This window comes from Dasypus novemcinctus, chromosome 11, assembly GCF_030445035.2.
Source record: "Dasypus novemcinctus isolate mDasNov1 chromosome 11, mDasNov1.1.hap2, whole genome shotgun sequence".
NCBI lineage: Eukaryota > Metazoa > Chordata > Mammalia > Cingulata > Dasypodidae > Dasypus > Dasypus novemcinctus.
Window position 1 is genome coordinate 24,806,187 of NC_080683.1, and position 21,941 is coordinate 24,828,127.

The window sequence follows — 21,941 nt, forward strand, 5'->3', positions numbered from 1 at the left end:
CCATTCTTCTAGGCCAAATGCCAGCAGTGACAGTAGATGCCTTTTCTGAAAAGCACCAAAAGAACATCAAGAGTGAAAGAACACCATGAGGAGAATTTACCAACCATAATTACTACAATTTTCACTTGCCCTAAATAGCCACCAATTTCCCCGTGCCCTAAATAGCCACCAATCTCCCTTTCTTTACTGTTAATGAAGCAAAGGAGCACAAAAGTATTTCTAATTTGGAGGAGCCGAGGGAGTCTGCATGGGCCATTAGCAGCAGAGAGCTTCATTACGAGGGGAAGAAGTCTCTCCCTGAACTTCTCATGGCTTTATGTGCAAGAAATCAGGAGGCAACCAGTCCATTTTAGACATTAACCCTTACCTCTGCATCAGCAATAGCTCCTGTATATGATTTAAAAAATACACAGGATTACAAGTGTTAGCTGTTGCTTTTTCTTTTCTAGTGGGTGCCTTAATTTTGTCATCCCCATCCCCCTTCCCCCCACTTTTAAAAAAATAACCAAGCTTGTTTTTAGTTAAGGGACAATTTCCTTTAGAAATATAGTACTACCACTTGATAAAACTTCCCAGCCTAAGTACCAATTTACCATACTAGTTGCATAAAGTTAGTAATTTATTGTCCATATACTGTGCAGAACTGTCGAATGTATAACTGCCCACAAAGGATTTGTAGACAATCAACAATACCAACAAGAACAAATATTAACTCCCCAGTTTGTGTTTACCATTACCTTACTTTTCCTGAGGGTCCATATCTCTATGTATTAAAACAAACACTGCATTGGGCTCTAAATGTTCTCAATTCAGAACATCGTGAAATAAACCTTTTATAATTACGTATCTCCTAAAACAGATGCATCATAATAGTGAGCCTCAAATGGTGCTTTGGTCATCTCCTGGATATCAGCGTTTGCTGCTGTCACTCTCATATTTTACTGCTAAAAGAGGACAAAATAGAAAATTTGAGTGGAGCCAACAAATTTTTGTGGCACAGTTTTGCTTGAGCATCCTTTAAAAATACACAGGGCTTATAGCAGTCTGTCATAGCACAACTATTTTACCTGCTGATCTGCTACCATCTAGTGATATACTACGTGTATCAATAAGTTTTTAATATTTACACCCTAATTGAGTCAGAAACCACTTATATATTTCCCCTCCTTACTAAGCTAAGAAACTTTGAGAAAGAAAAGAAATCAGAGCATTCAGTCTTTCCCCAAAACTTTCAACAATCTTTCAACTCACATACAAAATGGAACTGGTAGGCATATAGACAAATCACATGATTAATAACCCTTTTGTTTCTCGCAGACACTCCACCATCACTCTTCCATGAGATTGCAGATGTATATTTCTGTATACCTTTTTTTCAGAATTGACTAAGGCAATAATGTATTGTAAAGGACCACCAAAATCAATCTGGTTTCTCTTCAAAATTAAAGTCTGTTTTCAGACTACTGCAGTTTTTGCAATACATTTATCTGCTATCATATTAGGACACTACCTCTTCTTCATTCTATCTTAATATCTGGAGAGAAGCAATAGATGTTCATCATTCTACTTAAGATGGGCTTTCACATGCTATTGCATCTCTTGATCTTCTGAGCCAACTGGAATGGCTGCCTCAGAATCCAAGCATTGGGGCTCGGCAACCAGAGAAGAGACAACTACTTGTCAGGGATTTTGAAAAATAATCCTATGGATCAAGAATGGAGTTGGATAAAGAAAACTGCCTGTCTCAACTTTTAAATATATGAGGATAGAGATAGAGATAAAGATAGAGCTGGACAAAGACATGGATATGGACATGGACATGGACATGGACATGGACATAGACATAGATAGATGATAGAGGCAGAAGTAGAGGTAGAGGCACAAACACAGACACAGACACAGACACAGACATAGACATAGACACAGAAACAGATTTAGATTTAGATTTAGATTTAGTTATAGATACAAGCATAGCTACATACACACACCAAGTGGTGTGGTGGAGTTGATTGACACTGGATCTCAAAAGCTCATTGTTAGCCCTTCTTCCCAACTCTAATTTCAGTGGCATCATGTTGATAGGTGGAAATAGGTCAGTGACAGTATTTTTACCACAGAAATGGGCAAATGCTACAAATTAAAGCTTTTTGTTCAAAAGAACAGTTATTAAACACCACCATACCACTGTATCCCTTTATTATTCATGAAAATTAGTAATCATGCAGTATATCATTGATGGTATTCCTCATTTGGGGGCCCATTATGATTTTTATATCTTTTTCTATTTTATTTCTGTAATATCTGCTGCCAAGACAGCATAATACTCCTTGGAATTTTCACAGGGTTTTTGTGGGGACTGAAAACATGCCATTAGTGATGCTATGTCTATTTATCCCTAGGAAGGAGAGTTAGGCGATTATTAAAGGAAAAGCTAGGCCAAAATTTCCATTTGAACTCTTCTTTACTTTTGCATTCAGAGAAGCAGGGGGTGCCTCATAATTTGAATGCTGGCACATTAAGAGCAGTTACATAGGTAAAAACTGAACGCAAGCACTCCAGGAGAGGATATTGAGAAAGATCTAAGAATCAAGGTGATCAACAAGAACATTAACCTTTTCCTTTCCAGGAGAAGTAGGAAGGAAGAAACAGAGTCCTGGGGCACAAGGAATCAAAGACTGTCTCCTGAATGACTCCAGATTCTATGAAACCTGGGAGGCTTCGCAGTATCGTGGGCTACCATGTGATAATTGGGAAACATTCCCTGATTTTTTCATTTGAACATTGTTACGTTTGAACAAACTTAATTCCCTTCCCAGGCATCTGTTTCTTGGAAATGTAATAATGTGTACTATTTTATTCAATTAGTAGAATGTCTATGCTTTGCTTTGTAAATCACAAGTGTAAAATAAAGACTTTTTAAAGCCAATTGAGAACTTACTGTATGCCAGGCAATGACTCTGTGAGATATATGCCATTATGCCCATTTTACTGATGAGAGAACTGAAGCAAAGAAAGGTGAAGTAACTTGTCCAAAAGAACACACCCAAGAAATAGGAATGCCATGATTTATCCTCACAAATGATTCTTAATTACTGCTGTTTTTTCAATCTTTGAAAAGTAATTTCAAATATATACATATGTCCTGACTATATTTTACATACATCCTATAAAATCTCAGAAGGACTAGTTGGACAGCCTACAATATCTTGCAAGCTACTCTGATTTCCCCCACACTCAATCTAGTCAATAATTGGAAAACAGAATCAAGATTTGACTTATTAATAACTTGATGAGTCTAGAGGCCTGAACGAGCTGTACAGTAATCTAGAACACAAGAAATAATTCACAGATAGTGGTTGTGAACACTGATTTCTTGTTCTGCCCCATCACAATTCTATTTATCTATAATACTAGGGCAAAAGAACAATTGACAAATATAAGCAAACTGCTGATTGAGGAGGGTATGGAAAACAATGAGGAGATGGAGAGAAGGGGGTGGCAGTGAGGACGGGAGAGAAGTTATCTGGTCAACTGTCTGCCCAGGAAGGCAAAATTCCAGAGCATTTTACTATAGGATACTCTTAAGTGTTAGATATTCCTGGGAATTTTACAAACAAAATCTTGGGACAGCATTTTAACCATTATGAAGAAAACCTGAACTTCCTTATGAAGAAAAGTTGAATGCTCTGTACTCCCCATTTACATGTTCTAAGAGAGAAACGCAAAATAACGGCACTATAGGAAGGTTTCTAGGAGTCCATAATTTTTATTCATTTATTCAACACTAGATTTATTGAGCAACTATGTGCACAATATGATATTGGGCACTATAAAACACAAAAAAAGAACAGAAAAAGATGAAGAGAAGAGGGAGGATGGGAGGAAGGAAGGGAAAGAAAGAAAGAAGGAGAGAAAGAAAACTCTAGCCTCCTATCCCCATCCTACCACCATCTACTAGGAAAGATGGACAATTTGAAAAGCTATGTAGGAGCTATTTGTATTTATTAGAGAAAGTATAGAGAGCAAGCATACATCAGAGAAAATGATCTCTGTGCCAAGTTCATAGAAGCCAAACCTTATGAATTGAGGAGCATGAAGAAGTTGAGTGTGATTGAGGCACAGAGTACAGGGAAGGGAGGGCAGAATGCTGAGAGATGATGTTGGGACGATGAAGAGTCCATGAGGTATTAAGAATGTTGGACCCTTCTAGGGAGGTACTGGGGCAATGTGTTGAAGTATTTCAATCAGAATGGCAACACCAGATCTGCATTTATCAGGTTCAAGTGGTAATGTGGCTTGGACAAGAGAGGAGACAATTGGGAAAGAGGGAAGTAGAAAAGCTCAAGAGAAACATTTTTTAAGGAGATAAAATGGACTGGAATTGATGCATGATTTAAGTGGGAAGTTAGATAGGAAGGTAAGTCAAAGATGACTCCATGTTTCTGGTTAGGGCAATTGGGGGATGTGCCCTAATAGAATTCTGAATACCTAGGGAGGAGTAGGTTTATGGAGAAAGACCATAAATTCAATCTTGGCAAGTTGAATTTCAGGTGCTTGTTAAACATGCTAGTGGAAATACTGAGATCAGTGCTGTTTCATATAAATACATGCAAGTCACATACCTGATTTTAAATCTTACAGTAGCCACATTTAAGAAAAGTAAAATGAAATAGGCAGAATTTAAGACTATATTTACCTAATATACCAAAATAGTATCAATGAAATCAATATAAACAAATTATTAATGAGCTATTTTATAATATTTTTCTTACTAAGTCTTCAAAATATGGTGTGTAATTTACAGTGACAGCACCTTTCAATTTGCAACAGCCACATTTCAAGAGCTCAGGAGTCACATATGACTAGTGGCTACAATATTGGACAGTGCAGATCCTAAGAGAAACTGTATACATGGGTCTGCTCAGTGGAACAATCTAGACTGGGTGAAAAAGTCAGGATTCATCAGTGAATAATAACTGAGATTGTGATAATAAACCAGATCACCTGGGAAGAATATATGCAGCTTGAAAAGAAAGGAAATCTCCTCACAGAATCCTAAAGAGCACCGACCAGCATTTAAGGGATTGAGAAGATTCAGCAAGGGAGACCTAGAAGGAGCACACAACATTCTAACGGTAATATAATTTTTGTGCCAGGTAACTATCTCTATTCAGAAGAATGATTTATTTAAATTTTGGGATTGATAAACCAAGAGCCACATGGGGCACCAGAAAGTCATCCCTGGAGAAAAATGGTCACGGACATATTTTTTCCAAACTGAGGTCCCATATTATCTTGGTTGGCTACCACCACTCCTGTGTCATCAGGAAGAATGAGATTGGTAGAAACAGAACCTGGGAAAGGAACACATTCCAGAATACCTGTGTCTTCTACAGAAAGCACATTGTTAGAACTGGTGGGAAAGAGAAAGAACTATCTAAGTGGCACTCATGCCTACATTGTTGTTGTAATGAAACATAAACTAGACTCTGCCTTTTAGAGGGTGGGAGTTTTCTCTTCACTCACATGTGAAATATTATGACCACTGTCAAACAGATCTATGCCTCAGACAACCCATCTGCTAGGGTTGAGTCAGAGTCAAAACCATAAAAGGAGAAAGAAGTGCAGCAAGTATGGACACCCATTAGACTTAAATAAGGAGGTGAGGGGCAGGAACAGAAGGTTGCCGATGTCAAAGAACTTATAGTGAGAAGGAACCTGAGAGGGGCCCTACCAAAGAAGAAATCACCCTCCAAGAGTATGGTGGTTTCCTTTAGCAACTCTTTTGCCATGGGGCTGCCTTATTTATGCAGCTATGAGGTCTCACTCACCCTTTCTCTTGCTGAGAGAGGAGGTAAGAGTTGAAAATGAAGACAGCAGGGCGCTTGTGACACATCAGATCTCCATCAACATACAACCCCAAAAGATCATGACTGTGAGAGCTTTGTAAATCAATTCTTAGGGTGCTTTCCCCAGGGCAGATAGCACAACAAATTAATCCTTTCTCCATGAAATGCTGCAAAGCTTGTATCCATGCTGAATTCAAATTGCTCATTAGCTCTGACATGTTCCTAATGAGGTTATAATGCTTTGGGGCAAAGATCAAGTCACTGAGCACAAATAGCTAGGGACAGAGTCATAGAAAGATAGTTAGAAGGATCTTAGAGTAGTGCTTCTCAAACTTTATTACGAATTGCCTGGGAATTCTGATTTAGTGGGTCTAGGGTGAAGCCTGAAATTCTGCATTTCTAACCAGCTCCCAGGTGATACTGATGCAGCTGGTCCATGGACCACACTCTAAGGAGCAAGACCACAGATATCCTCTAATCATTTGCCTTATCCTAAATGTGAGGACACTAGAGGCAATAGATTTATAGTTAGGAACATGCTGAGATTTCTGTAGGGTTTATTTAGGGGCAGTTGGGTATTTGTTCATAGAAAAGTGGGTCAACCTGAGAAACATTTAAGAGAAGCATAGGGAGTAGTAGGGTGGCCCAACTGGTTTTCCCAGGCCTGGCAAGTGGGATAGGTTCTGGGATGGAGAATTTTCAGTTTTAAAACCAGGAAAATCACAGGCATACCAGGAAAGGTTGGTTAGTCTACTAAGAGCCTTTGAGTCTACTTAAAATACGGCATCACTTATTATCTTCTTGACGTTGTCAGGCCCAAAGTACTGGGATCATGACCTGCTGCCAAGCACTTGTGTCCTGTCCTGAAGATCTCAAAGAACAGATGCTCAGATGTGATTGCCTCTGCAAAGTCTTCTAAAACTACATTGCCAAGTACCTCTCAAGGGACCACCCAAAAGTAGGTCTCAAAGTAATCCATAAAAAAAGAGTATCAAGAAGAACACATCGAAACAAATATCATGCAATCACTTAATATGCCTTTTAACTACACAAATCTACTTTATTTTCCTCATTTGAAAAATGCATGGAAGAAACATATCACAAACTTTCATAAATGTTAAAATACTTGTAGAAAACATCTTGGGTAAAATCACCAAAATAACAATGAAAATCACATTGCTGAGAATGAAGAGAAAGTCATACTATGTACAATTAAAATGAATACACGTGAAAATATAACCTCCCATATTTTTATCTTACTCACTGCAATTGTACCCACTAACATTAGTAAAATAATAGAATGTCTGGAAAGCAAAAGTGGAAAATTTTAAGACTACTAGAAGCTAGCAGCTCAGCCTTCCAAAAGAGAATGCCAAGATATCAATTCCGTATGCATTTAAGATTCAGAATTAGTCTTTCCCTCTCTAGAGTTCACCTGTTCAAATAAGATGTGCATGTGTCCTGGCTGAATCCTTTGACTTAATATTCATGAAGCTAGGACATTTAAAACAAAGGAAGGAAATGAGGGTGGCTAAATATATACAATGCATTTGAAATTGGTATAAGACAGAACTCTAGACATTCAGAAATCATTACCTGGAAATTAAAGAGGCAGAAGCAATCCTATTATACATTATAAACAGTCCAGCTGGTGACTTAATGGTAGTTTGAGTAGCATAACCAAGGAGTCCTTTCTCCAATATTAATAGGAAATGTATTGTACGAATCCAATAGTTCATGAAATTAACAAGGAAAATGAACTGGAGTGAAGCAACTTTGCAAGTAATAGGAGGCATCAGCAATTGCTTCCCTGAAGCATATTGAACACTTAAGAGTTTGGAAAGAGTATAGGTATATAAATGAGAATGGACATTATTGGAATTTTAAAATAATAATTTCAATTTAAATGTATTTCAAATTCTCTGTTGGTTATAAGTCTTTTCAAGAGTAAACTCTTTGTTCAACATGTCAATAAATGGTCATGGGTTATAAGAACTGGTACAATTAGTTGCCATTTGAGTCTAACTAAGTCTACAAATAAATTCACAATTTGACAGCTGTCAAATCATTCCCATATCACTTTGTTCTACTAAATATTTTAAATCTGAAAGAGGGAAACCATTTCCCTTCTACAAGCTTCAACAGCCTGAATGATATATGCCTGCATATTGGCAAGATAAAAAGTGTAAGGAATTAGACTCACAGTCCAATAGACACACGATGAAAGAGTACCCCTTCCTCACAGACACTGCCATGGACAATCTGACCAAAGCCTGTGTTGACTGAACAAGAGGCTGGAAGGGTTTCCATAGAAGCAATAATATGACTTCTATTTTTCCCAGAAAGAGACCCATCCAAGTCTTCCAGAACTGCTGCATGAGGAAATGGAAATGCTACTAAGTTTGAAGAGTTTGGAAACTCCAACTGCTTGGTCTTCACAGTGAATCCACCTATAAATTGGAAGACAGCAAGACCAATTAAGTCATAAATTATAACTAAGTTCACTGGAATAGTCTCAGTGCTTTAAATTGCACATTTATATGGTTTTAAAATTTACTCACTTATTTACTCAAGAAAAAATCTCATGGGTCATTATTACCCACCAGATTCTGTGATAGATGCTAGAGGTACAGAGGTAAATAAGACCAGCATTGGTGTACCTTCATGGAGATTGTAGTCTATGGCAGTGATGCTAAACTGGGGAGGTTTTGCACCACCACCATCTGCCAGGGACATTTGGCACTATTTGGAGACAATTTTGGCTGTCACAACTGGAGAGGTGCTATTGGCATCTAGTGGGTTAAAGCCAGGGATGCTGCCAAATGTCCTACAATGTACAGTACTGTCCCAAAAATGCCAAAAAGTGCTGACAGTGAAAAATTCTGGACTAGTGGGAAACAGAGATACTGAACACAACTTATTGATTACTAAACACTAAAGATATGATGGTTCAGTCTCCTCCTTCTCTTCTGATTCCTCTATGGTGAGTCTAGCTCTACCAACAAAATCCCTTATTATGAAGTTTACACATCAGACATTATTTGCTCAATCATGTGGGCAAATAGTAATGGCAACACATTTTTTAAATACTAGCTCTAGAGTTTCACATCTTGGCATACTTCCCTGCCTCACACCATTGCCATGCGATTCATTGGGACTGCTAGTCCAGTCGCCTAGGCAGAAACTATGATAGTGATCTAATTAGCATATCCCTATCATTAAAAGAAAACAACATAAGGACACATCTCCCAGTACTACCATACTGCTGTATAATGTTCAGTGTAAAACATATTTTAAAAATGAAATTACAATTAAGATGTAAATAAGTGGAGGCTCTACTATTTGCATTCTGTACCCCAAGAGTATATGAAATGAATTAAGTAAAGCATGCAGGTTCTGTTGAAATATGGAAATATGGAGTTCTGTTGAAATATGGAGTATTTCCACATATTGGAATTTCCACATATTGGAATATTTCCACATATTGGAATTTCTCTGGTTCACCTAATACAACAACCACCTGCAGTTCTATACTTCAGTCATACTGTACTTCTTCGCTATTCCCCAAACACAACTTGTTCTTTTTTTCCCTGTCCTGTTCCTAACACCTAGAAGCCTTGTCCTGTCTCTTCTCCCTGGAAGATTTCTAGTCATCTTTCAAAACCCTTCTCGAGTCACCTCTATGAAATCTTAGCTAACCCAGTTCCTTGATCCCTTCACTGATCCTGTTTAGTCCTCTGGTGATAGTCTGCTTTAGACGTTTATTTTTGTGCCTAGATAGAGAGTTCTTGAAGAACAGAACTGTGCATTTTCATCTTTGTACCCTCAGTTCCTTCAACAGAACCTGAAATACAAAGAGTTTTTAAACAAATGAAAGAGACAGCTTAGCCAACATCATTCAGTGGGAAGGAATGAAGCTCATAAGAAGTAGTGTGAACCAATCCAATGTCCACATAGAAGAGGTGGCATTGGATTGGGAAAAGTGGACATGGTGGCAGATGGGTATGGGGAAAGGCAGGAAGAGATGAGAGGTGGAGGTGTCTTTGGGACAAGGAGCTGCCCTGGATGGTGCTTCAGAGGCAATCACCGGACATTGTAAATCCTCACAGGGCCCACTGGATGGAATGGAGGAGAGTATGGGCCATGATGTGGACCATTGACTATGAGGTGCAGAGGTGCCCAAAGATGTACTTACCAAATCCAATGGATGTGTCATGATGATGGGAATGAGTGTTGCTGGGGGGGGGGGGGAGAGGTGGGGTGGGGGGGTGGGGTTGAATGGGACCTCACATATATATTTTTAATGTAATATTATTACAAAGTCAATTAAAAAAAAAGTATATAAGAAGTAGTGTGATTTTTTTTCAGTATGTTATGAATGATATGAATAGGAAAGCTATTAAAGAACTGAGGAATTGTGGTTTAAAATGTTTTCCATATGGCAATTTTTATGCCTATTATTATTTCTACAATCTTAAACTCGGGTGCCACCCAAATAAAAACAATCTTTGACTTGTCTACATAGAAAAAAAAAAAGTAAAGTGGAGACTTGTTGATTATTCATTTAATTAAAAAAACAAACAATTATCTAAATTGGTGATTCAAACCACAAGAGCATATTTACTTGAATTACTTGGTTTGGCTGTTTATACTGATCGAATCAACTTGATTGCTCTCTATCTCTTTTTACCTTGGCCCAGGAGTCCTCCAAGGTATTTTTCACCACCTCTGAAATGTGGTTAACAATTAAGTAGGAAATGGTGTGGCTCTCTTCCTGAATACAACAAGCCTTGGGCGGTTGAACACACTAAGTACCTGAACACTGGCTCTTTCAGAAAAGGTTGTTCTGTGTTAATTCATCATACAAATCCCTCCTTCCAACCCCATTCATTCATTCAATCAGTGGACTGCCCACTAGGAACCAGGCTCTCTGCCAGGCACTAACGATAAGCCCTCAGCAAGAGAGACGCGATCTCTGCCTCCATGAAGGTCTGACACCAGCACTGTGATGATGAAGTGTGCTAGGTGCCATTGTATGGGAGAGGGTGGGGAACTGCTGGGGACAAATTGAGAGTGCCTGGCCTCCTCTAGGATTTCTTTTTGGAGATTTGAGCAGCAGTTTCAACTGATACAATTTTATGACTGAAAGAAATAACAGATCACAAAAGTTTTGCCAATATTTACCATAGTCACTTGAGTGTTGGCCTTATTTATCATCTGTCCTGTCCACTCAAACTTACCTTGTCCTCGGGAACAGCCTGAACAGGTCCTGATGGCTACACAGTCAGTGAGATCAAAGTTAACAAAAATTGTGTTCAATACCATCAGTTCCCATCTTCTGGGCGTTTTAATCCCTGCTGTCATACATGGGCTTCCCTGTAATTGAAAAAGAAGAAAAAAATGAAAGCAAAATTAAAGGACTATATGAAATATAATCATAATGGACTAATAAAAACAACAGAATAAAAAAGAGTTACGGACTGGGAAAAAATATTTGCAAATCACATTACCCAAAAAAAAAAAAGACTTCCATTCAAAATATACAAAGAACTGTCAAAACCTAACAGTAAGAAAACAAACAACTCAAAAGTCAAAAATAAACTTGAAAAGACACTTCACCATGGAGACTATATGGATGGCAAATACATACATGAAAAGAAAATGTTTAACATCATTATCCATTAGGGAAATGCAAATTAAGATCATCATGAGCTATACTGCACAACTATAGCTAAATTTTAAAATAGTGACAATACTAAGTGATGATCAGGATGAAGGGCAATTAAACTCATTCTTTGCTGATAGGAAAGCAAAATGGAACAGTTACTCTAGAAAATAGCTTGGCAGTTTTGTCTAAAGTTAAATATGCTCATCATATGACCCAGCAAGTCAACTGCTAGGTATTTAACCCAGAAAAATGAAAGCTTACATTCACACGAAAACCTGTACATGAATGTTTATAACTGTTGTATTCATAATCACTAAGTCTGGAAACAACTCAATGCCCTTCAAAGGATGAATGGATAAACATTCTATGGTTTATCCACGGAGGGAAATACTACTCAGTGATAAAAGGAAAAAGCTATGGATACCTGCAACAACTTGGATGGATCCCAAAGGTCTTTTGGAGTGAACTCATAAAGGTTATATACTATATGATTCCATTGGTAATATTATTGGAAAGACAAAACTATAGTGACAGGAAATAGATTAGTTATGGCCAGAGGTTTAGAGGTAAGGGAAGATGTGACTATAAAGATATGCCATGAGAGAGTTTAGGGGGATGATGGAAATGTTCCATTTCTATTTGTGGTGGTGGTTACAAATACCTATAAATGTACATCAAAAAAGTCAATTTTGTTACATGTTAATTTTAAAAATTAAAATTTTCAACAAGTCTAAAAATAAACAAATACTGCTTTCAGGATTTTCCACAAAATCACTCAACAAGCCCTGTCCAGTCAGGCTGTTATTACCTTACTGTTTCAGTTTTTGAAACAATTACACATGGGATGTGGATGTGGCTCAGGCAGTTGGGCACCTGCCTACCACATGAGAATTCCTGGGTTCGGTTCCCACTGCCCTTAAAGAAGACAAGCAAGAGAGTGAGCTGACATGCTGTTCTGGCACAGTGAGCTAACTCAACAAGATGATACAACAAAGAGACACAATGAGGAAGCACAATGAGAGACACAATAAGTGGGGAATAGAGGTGGCTCAAGCTAGTGGGTGCCTCCCTCCCATAGAGGTCCCAGGTTTGGTTCCTGGTGTGTAAAAAAAGGGGGGGAGGGGATAAAAGGATGAGTACACAATGAATGTACACAGAGAGCAGAGAGCAGACAGTGAGCACAAAAAACAAAGGGGGTGAGAAATAAATAAATAAATAAATCTTAAAAAATACATAATTGCACATCTGAGGATCACCAAAAAATTTATGGAAGCCTCCAATATTAAAGAGACAAAATAAAAAATAAGCAGAAGAAAATAACTCACTGAAGACAAAGCCAGTATAGAAATCAGAATTAAATAGTCATGAATAATTTCACTGAAATAAGTAGTATATTATATCTACAAAACAAGAAGAAGGCTTAGAAAGAATTTGCAGCAGAGAAAAAAAGAATACATAAGACCCAGAAACATGAGAGCAGGAATAAGAAATTCAATAGGAAAATTGATGAAACATCCTAGAAAATAGAATGAAAAGACAAAGTGATAGAAATCAGAGAGTAAAAGTAAGAAGATTAGAAAAGCAATCCTGGGGTCCAATATGCAAATAATAGTTTCAAAAAAAGAAAAATATAGGAGAGGGAATTATCAAATAAATAACGAAACCTTTCCAAAACAGAAAGACACAATTTTCCAGACTGAAAAGATCCACTCAATGACCAACACAGTGGTTAGAACAAAGAGCCACACCAAGTTATATCCCATTGAAATTGCAAAACACCAGGGACCAGGACAAGACCCTAAAATCTGACCAAAAAGGAAAAAAATTAAAGATTATATCATAAGACCTAAAATCAGAATGCCTTAAAACTAACCTCAAAACTGGAAGTGAGAAGACAATAAAGCATTGCCTTCAGAATTTCAAGAGAAAGTTGACTCCAACCTGGTATACTACACCCAACAACCTACCAACAAGGTGGTTTCTACAATTAATTTGAATATTGGTTTTCTTTGGCTGGGGCGAAAGAGGGATGTGTTGTATGTCTGGAAGAGTCCATGAAGGGGCTTTAGAGGAACTGGTAGTATTCTATTTGGTGGTCTAGGTGATATATGTATATGGTATGTTTTCACTTTTCCCCATGAATGTTATATTTCCATAAAATATGTATTTTTAAAGGTACTAGGGAACAGTAACATGGAAGATGGGAGGATGAGGAAAGAAGTTAAAGGAATTAAATTCCTTGAATTGCTCAGGCAACAGCTAACAAACAAGCACAAGTGTGAAAAACTTAAAGCCAATAAGTAAAATAATCATAGCAGAATGAATATCTTTCAAATGAATAAATATAAAAAAAGATACTAGTCACTACAAGATGATTCAGGTTAGGAAAGTAGTAAAAAAGAAATAAAACAGATTGTGAACTAAGACACAAAATAAGATGGTAGAAATGAGTGCAAATAAATGAGAGACATGAGCACATGGAGGGTAATTGAAACCAAAAGGGAAAATGAGATTTCTACCAGGAAAAGTATGTGTAGTAAGAAGAGAAGGGGCCCTACAATAGAATTCAGAGAAACAAAACAATGAAATGTCCAAATTGACAAATTCACAAGGGAAAATGGAAAGCAACCTCTAGAGAAAGGGCAGAAAGAGTAAAGCAACCCTATCAGCATCCGTCTGAATAAGATACTTTCGAACACGGAATCACCACCTTAAATTAATACACTACTTACAAAAAAACAGCTGTCCTACAGATACTTCCAAAAGTAGGGTGACAATACTTTATGTCTAAATCAGGACATTTCTGATATTGTGAAAGAGATTGCTAATTAATAGAATGCTTGGGCAACAGTACAGCCTGGGATGTCCACGCAAACTGGGACAGATGTTGATGCTATAACACAGCTTCTTTCTTCTTGTATATTAAAGCCACACTCACTGAAAACTATTCTACCATCTTGACCTAAAGGATGCATTGAGTGTAAGAGTACCTACACATACACAAGTATACTCTATGAAGAAAAAATTCCCTTCTGATGATAAAAAGTTCTCCCACAAAGAAGTATTTGTTTCAAGATATAACTCCCTGATGATTGTATGCCACCAATTACATGGGAGTGGATGGTCTAATTTCCTGAAAATCATAATTCCTAAAGAAATGGCAGGCACAAAGAGAGGAGCTAAAAATCAGAGTTCCACAGCCACAAAGAAGTCAGGCACCCTCATTTTTGTTTTCTTTTTTTTCCAACTGACATAAACACTTTAAAATGACAATAAAGTGGTTCCCAGGAAATATTATGCTAAATATAGACTAAATAGATATAGATATTTTGTTTGTTTTCAACCTAAGATTTCTTGGAGCTTTTTTTTCAGAGTTATTTTCTTTTTATTTAGTTTTTCTTTAAGCAAATCAGTTTTATTGGTATCTATTAATGAAGCATACAATTCATCCGAAGTGTACAATCAATGGTATTTGCTATAATCACATAGTTGTGCATTTATCACGTTAATCATTTCAAGAGCATTTTCTTTATTTCAATAATAACAAATGAACAAGAAAATTTCTCACCTCTCAATCTCTGTTTCCCCTATTGTACACTGCTGCTATTTCTGGCTATTTTTACGCAATTATTTATTTATTTGTTAAGCAGTTTAACTGAGATATTCACATACCATACAATCTATCCAAAGTGTATAATCAATGGCTTTTAGTAACCACAATGGAGTTATGTTTAATGCATTCATATGCAATGTGAATTTTGGAGGAATAGGAAGATATGGTAAACCACACATCTCAATTTAATTAACGGAAGAATCCTCCTTTTCTCGGACCCTCTCTTGGAGCTAGTCTTCCAGAGAAAACACTGTGGGGAAGATTGGAGTAGGCACTAACAAAGGCTCATTGCCAAAGCCATATTCTATGTGTAATGGGAAAAGTATTGGACCTGAAGGTGGAGGATTGATTTCAAGGTGGCCCTAGCTCTACAATACTAGGCATGAATCTTAGAGGAGTCATTTGACTTCCCAAAGCCTCCACTTCTTTACCTGAAAATTCAGGAGCTACAATTAGGTCATCTCTTAGGTAACATTTAGTTCTAAAATTGCATTTTATGATTTGATTGACTAATCAGCATCCAGATTTCTCCAAGAACAAAACTGAGGACCTGTTTAACATTTTCCATCCTTACCCTCAGCTCCTCTGCATTCTTGTTGAATCACACCTTAGGTTTGTGGTTATTCTTTATTATCTCATGATAAACACTCATTGGTCATCACTTATATCCTAATTTTATTAATTATGAAATTAGTTTCATAATTAATTTCATTATGATGTCTATTTAGTCTCTGTTAAGATTTATTGACATTAATTCTGTAGCAAACTCTAAATAAATTTGTATTATCTGATTCTACCTCTTTTTTGGGGACTCCCTAAATGGAATAACCACATGAACAATATGTTGATGTAGAAATTTGTCAAACCACAGAACAGAAAGACAACACAGATCATGCTATTCCATATTCCTTGTGAGACCAGAGAAAATTAATCTAAATCATTAGGTTTATTACTGAATTTTCAGGGATAATATTCCTAAATTACAACCAAATAAGAATTCAGCAATGTGCTCAGTACTTTTATGATTGATATGGATTCATAACATTGAAACCTTGCATATATCTGAATTTTATCTATATTACCACTCTTATAAAGGAAAAGCTCCTCCAACTTTTACCAATTAAATACAAGATTCACTAAAGAATGCTATTAAAATTACATATCTTAAGTCACCAGGGAGCCCTGTGATTCCATTTTGATGGACAGCTTAAAACAACTACACTGGGATACTTACCTTGTGGGCAAAATGACCAAGTAATAAGCTGTCAGTAACTGAAGTATTTCCATCACTTTCCAAGATGTCAATTCCAAAATCTCTGCATGAATAAACTCGAAAGTTTTTCAAGTGAAGATTGCTACTTCTAAAAATCTATAAAATAACAGCATATGTTATGACAAAGGTCTGCAGCTGGGTGTTTCTTCCAGACTTCCTGCAGTTTCTTTAATTATTGATTAAGTATAACTAATCATGCTCTACCATATTTCAAGAGTTGTTGTCCATCAATATCTGTACAGAGATCCCAAAGATGCCATGAAGCCAGTACTAACTAGTATTACTTTGATAATGCTCTCTCTGTACTCTTCATTTCTCCTCATGATAACTGATTCATTACCAAGGTCAATGTGAATTGTCCACATACGTACAGTAAACTTATAATTACCAAATCACACAAAATTAGTGGAGAAAAACAAAGCACCCAAGAATACCAGTGCTTAACATTTTCCTCAGGGTGCTACTTACTAATAATGCCAGAAACTTGTAAATATGAAAGAAGTAATTCAGTCTGAGTGCAAATTCACTGTGTGTAGACTCGACATATTTATATGCATATATATTTACGACAACTTTTGTTGGTATGACCGAAGAGAGATCAACTATTAACAAAAATAGCTAGGTAGAGTTGAAAGAACATCACTGGCCTGGGAGAAAAAAGCCCTTGCTTTTCACCTAGCTCTGACATTACCTAACTAGTTAGGTTAGATATTGAACCCATCTGAGGCTTTGGCTCAACCATATTTAAAATCAGGGTGGAGATCAGGGTTAGCAGTTAACCTAAGTGCTCTTTATACACTGAGTAGGTTGTGGTTACATTCATACATTTAACTGCAAGTTCCCTGTTGATTTAAGACCAAGGTACCCTTAAAGCATCGTACACGGGCCTGCTACCTGACAAGCAGTCTTTGTGCTTGAATTTTCAAGAAGTGACTCGCTGGCACTTCCCATTACGTGTTCAACTAAAATTTTCATGAAATGATACTTCACACAAACAAGGTATGAACTGAACTGACGTCTTGGCGGCAGTTGTTACCTCATATAGGCATCAGCCTCTGGCAAATACACTCAAAAACAGTCAACACCTAACATTTGCTGGGGAACCTACTAATTTTAAAAAGAAACCATAATACTATAGCAAATTCACCCATTTCTGGTTTTGAATACAGCTTTTTCATCTCTTTCTTCCCCCTTCTAAAAGAATCACTCTGCATTTCTGAGATGTGGTGAGGAGCAAGTATTTTTTTTTTCAACGCTTGTTAACATACATGTGGAAGGATCAACTGTCTCGAGCAATTCTTAGCTGTGTGACTTTATCAAGGGTTTAACTACCTAGAGAGTTTTCTCATCTGCAAAAGGAGAATAACAATGGTATACCCTCCCCCTTTAAGAGGATTAAATGAGAAAATGTCCCATAAGTATTAACTCTTAGTATCATCAAAAAGGTATAAATTAATATTTATACAAAATAGGAATTTTAACTAATTCAGTATTCTGTTCAAGTATCTATGTGCATGATGCAATGTCTAAATGGCCAAAATGCAGTAAGACATATCTAATACTGAGTTTATGTAATTTAAACCCAATATACTTTTTCAAATTTATTGAAGTATATCACTCATACATAGATATTCATAAACAATAAGTATACAGTAATAGTTGTGAACTTATAAAACAAACATCTATAACACCATACAGGACTCTGGCACCTCACCCTACCACTAATACCTTGCATTGTTGTTAAGCCTTTCTAATTAATGATTAAAGAGCATTGTCAAAATATTACTACTAATGAAAGTATTTTTCCCCAACCCCCCATTATTATCATCTTTACATCATTTATATATGAACATACATAAACAATAAGTGAATAGTGAAAGTTGTGAACTTACAAAGCAAACATGCATAACATCATACAGGGATCCCACACATCAACCCTCCACCAACACCTTGCATTGTCGTGAGATGTTTGTTAAAAAATATAAAAGAACATTGTCAAAATCTTACTACTAATTATAGTCCTTATCTTATATTTGGTGTATTTTCCCCCAACCCACCCTATTATTATTTTTTAAATATATTTTTTATGACAGAAGTTGTGAACTTATAAAACAATCATGCACATTTGCAGAATTCCCAAACAACACCCCTCTATCAACAAACCACTCTGTGGCAGAACATTTGTTAAAAATAATACAATATCATCTGATTGTTACCACATCCATAATGTACATTTGGCACACATTTTCCGTAATGCCACATTATCAACACAGTACATCTTTGGCATAGATGCAAGAATACTATATTATTCCTGATAACCATAGTCCATAGGTCATTCCAGTTTTATTTTTCCCATGTTTCTCCACATTCCCACCACACTGCAATAGTGATGTACATTTGCTCTAGCTAACAAAGGACACTCTTGTATCCATACCATCAATGACAATTCTCAACCACCTCTTGGTTTACTGTGCTATTCTATTCTTAAAATATTCTCTAGCATTCTGTTAATTGGCATTTACATACCTAGACTACCATTTGCAGCCACATCCCCATTTATAAACTAGCTGTTACTATGTGTTACCATCCACTCTATACATTTCCACACTTTTACAGTAAAGCCAATTAAAATGTCTACATACATTAAACATCAGTAGTCCATATCAGTCCTCCTCTTATCTCCTTTAAGAATTCACCACCTACCACCAGGTCTGCAAGATATTTTCCTACATTTTTTTCTAGAAGCTTTATAGTTCTTGCTTTTACATTTAGGATTTTGACCCATTTTGAGTTAATTTTTGGATAAGGTGTGAGGTAGGGGTCCTCTTTCCTTCTTTTGGCTATAGATATCTGGTTCTCTCAGCACCATTTGTTGAATGGACTGTTCTGCCTGAGCTGGATGGATTTGACAGGCTAGTAAAAAAATCACTTGACCATACATGTGAGAATCTGTTTCTGAACCATCAATTTGTTTCCATTGGTCTACTTTTCAATCTTTATGCCAGTACCATGCTATTTTTCCCACTGTAGCTAGTCTGGAGATGAGAGTCTTCCAATTTTGCTTTTCCTTTTTAAGATGTTTCTGGCTATTCAGGACCACTTACCCTTCCAAATAAATTTGATAATAATGTTGTCAATTTAAAAAAGAAAAAATGCTGGTGGACTTTTTATTAGGGTTGCATTGAATCTGTGTATTAATTTGAGTAGAAATTACATTTTTCCCCATCTTTATTTTTTTTTAACTGTTACATTAAAAAATATGAGGTCCCCATATACCCTCCACCCACTCTTCCCACATCAACAACCTCTTTCATCATTGTGGCACATTCATTGCATTTGGTGAATACATTTTGAAGCACAGCGCACCACATGGATAGTGGTTTACATTGCAGTTTACACTCTCCTCCAGTCCACCCAGTGGCCATGGCAGGACATACAAGGTCCAGCATCTGTCCCTGCAGTACCACCCAGGACAACTCCAAGTCCTGAAAATGTCCCCACATCATATCTCTTCTTCCCTCTCCCTGCCCTCAGCAACTACCATGGCCACTTTGCCCTCAGCAACTACCATGGCCACTTTTTCCACATCAATGCTACAATTTCTTCTATTAATAATCACAATAGTTCCACAGAGAACATCAGTAAGTCCACTGTATGCCCCCCCCCCCCTCTATATCAAGAGGGGGCTTAGATTCCACATGGATGATGAATGTAATTCTCCTGCTTGCAGTTGTAGATACTCTTGACTCCCTGGTGTGGTGGTTGACCTTCTTCACCTTTATGTTAGCTGGCCAGGGTATGTCCAATAAACCAGATGGTAGGAGTTGCAAGTCTGCTGAGGCTCAGGGCCTGGCTGTCACATGGAGAGTCCAGAGATTCAAGTCTCCTGAGCCAACCCCAGTGCCAACCACAGGTCCAGTGAAAGTAACAGAAGAGGCATGTGTAGAAAGCTGGTATCTGAGTCCAACTCAATCACACTCAGGGACACAAACACCAAAGTAGGGTCAACTGACATGGCACTGAACTCCAGAGCCATCTGCCATGACTGTAGAACCTCAGGATAGAGAACTTGTAACTGGGCTTCTATCTACTTTGGCTGTCTCTGGGACCCTGCTGAGGTGTGCATAAGTAGTTGCCCAGAGAAACAGATGAAGCTTCATGCCCCTTTCTTCCCTGCCTGGGGCAGGGATGGAGCTGCAGATATGGATAGCAATCCATGCAGTGCGGGTCTGAGATGACCACAGAGCCATCTCCCATGACTGTAGAACCTCAGGATGGAGAACCAGTACCTGGGCGTCTATCTATTTTGGCTGTCTCTGGGACCCTGCTGAGGTGTGCATAAGCATTACCCCTCTGATGACCTCCTGTTTATATAGAAATGACATCTTAATGATATTTAGTCTGCCAATCTGTGAGCATGGAATTTTCTTCCAGTTATTTACACCTTTTTTGATTACTTTTAACACTGAGTTTCAGTTTTCTGAATACAAGTGCTTTACATCATTGGTTGAGTTTATTTCTGACTGTTTTAGTTTTATCTGTCATATTATATTTTCACCACTCTTTTGACACTTTCAGTTACTTTTATTTATATAATCTTCATTTCTAGACTCTCTTCTAGAACTCTCTCTCCTTTCTTTTCTTTTCATACTCTAGCATACACTTCAGAATTTCCTGAAAACCTGGTCTCTTGGTTAGAAATTCTCTCAGTTTCTGTTTATCTGTGAATATTCTAAACTTGCCCTCATTTTCGAAAGACAATCTTGCTGGATATAAGATTCTTGGCTGGAAGTTTTTCTCTTGTAGTATCTTAAATATGTCATACCACTCTCTTCTTGCCTCCATGGTTTTTGGTGAGAAAACAGCACTTAACCCAATCCCTTATATGTTATGCATTACTTTTCTCTTGCTGTTCCCAAAAATTCTCTTTGTCTTTGGCATTTGGCATTCTGATTAGTATGTGTCTTGGAGTTAGTCTATTCAGATTTTTTCAGATGGGAGTATGTTGTGCTTCTTGGACATGGATATCTATGTCCTTCAATAGGGTTGGTAAATTTTCTACCATTATTTCTTCAAATATTCCTTCTGCCCTTTTCCCTTCTCTTCTCCTTCTGGGATACCCATGACACGTATGTTTGCATTCCTTTTGCTGTAATTTAGTTCCCTATTTTTGTTCAAATTTTCCATTCTTTTCTTCATCAGTTCTTTTGTGTGTTCACTTTCAAAGGCCATTTCTTCAAGCTCACCAATCCTTTCTTCTGCCTCCTCAAATTTGCTACTATATGATTTCAATGTCTTTTTTTATTTCATTTATTGCACCTTTCATTCACATTAGATCTGCTATTTTTCTGTGTATGCTTTCAAATTCTTCTTTGTGTTCATCCAAAGTCTTTTTTAATATCTTTAATCTCTTTAGCCATCTTATTGAATTTATTAAGGAGATTTGTTTGAACATCTATAATTAGTTGTCTCAACTCCTTTATGTCATCAGGAGGCTTATCTTGGTCCCTTAACTGGGCCATATTTTCCTGTTTCTTG

At 37.2% G+C, this 21,941-nt stretch overlaps 1 protein-coding gene across 9 annotated transcripts in view; it reads right to left on the minus strand.

Moving 5' to 3' along the window:
• Positions 1-21,941, minus strand: part of PKHD1 (PKHD1 ciliary IPT domain containing fibrocystin/polyductin) — a 568,785-nt gene that overhangs the window by 288,030 nt on the left and 258,814 nt on the right. For all 9 annotated transcript variants that reach the window (XM_058306868.2, XM_071218516.1, XM_071218517.1 and 6 more), the window contains 3 exons: positions 16,365-16,499; positions 11,090-11,225; positions 8,053-8,299 (listed from right to left, as the gene is read on the minus strand). In XM_058306868.2, the coding sequence (XP_058162851.1) occupies positions 8,053-8,299; positions 11,090-11,225; positions 16,365-16,499 (518 nt within the window). The remainder of the gene's footprint in view (positions 1-8,052; positions 8,300-11,089; positions 11,226-16,364; positions 16,500-21,941) is intronic.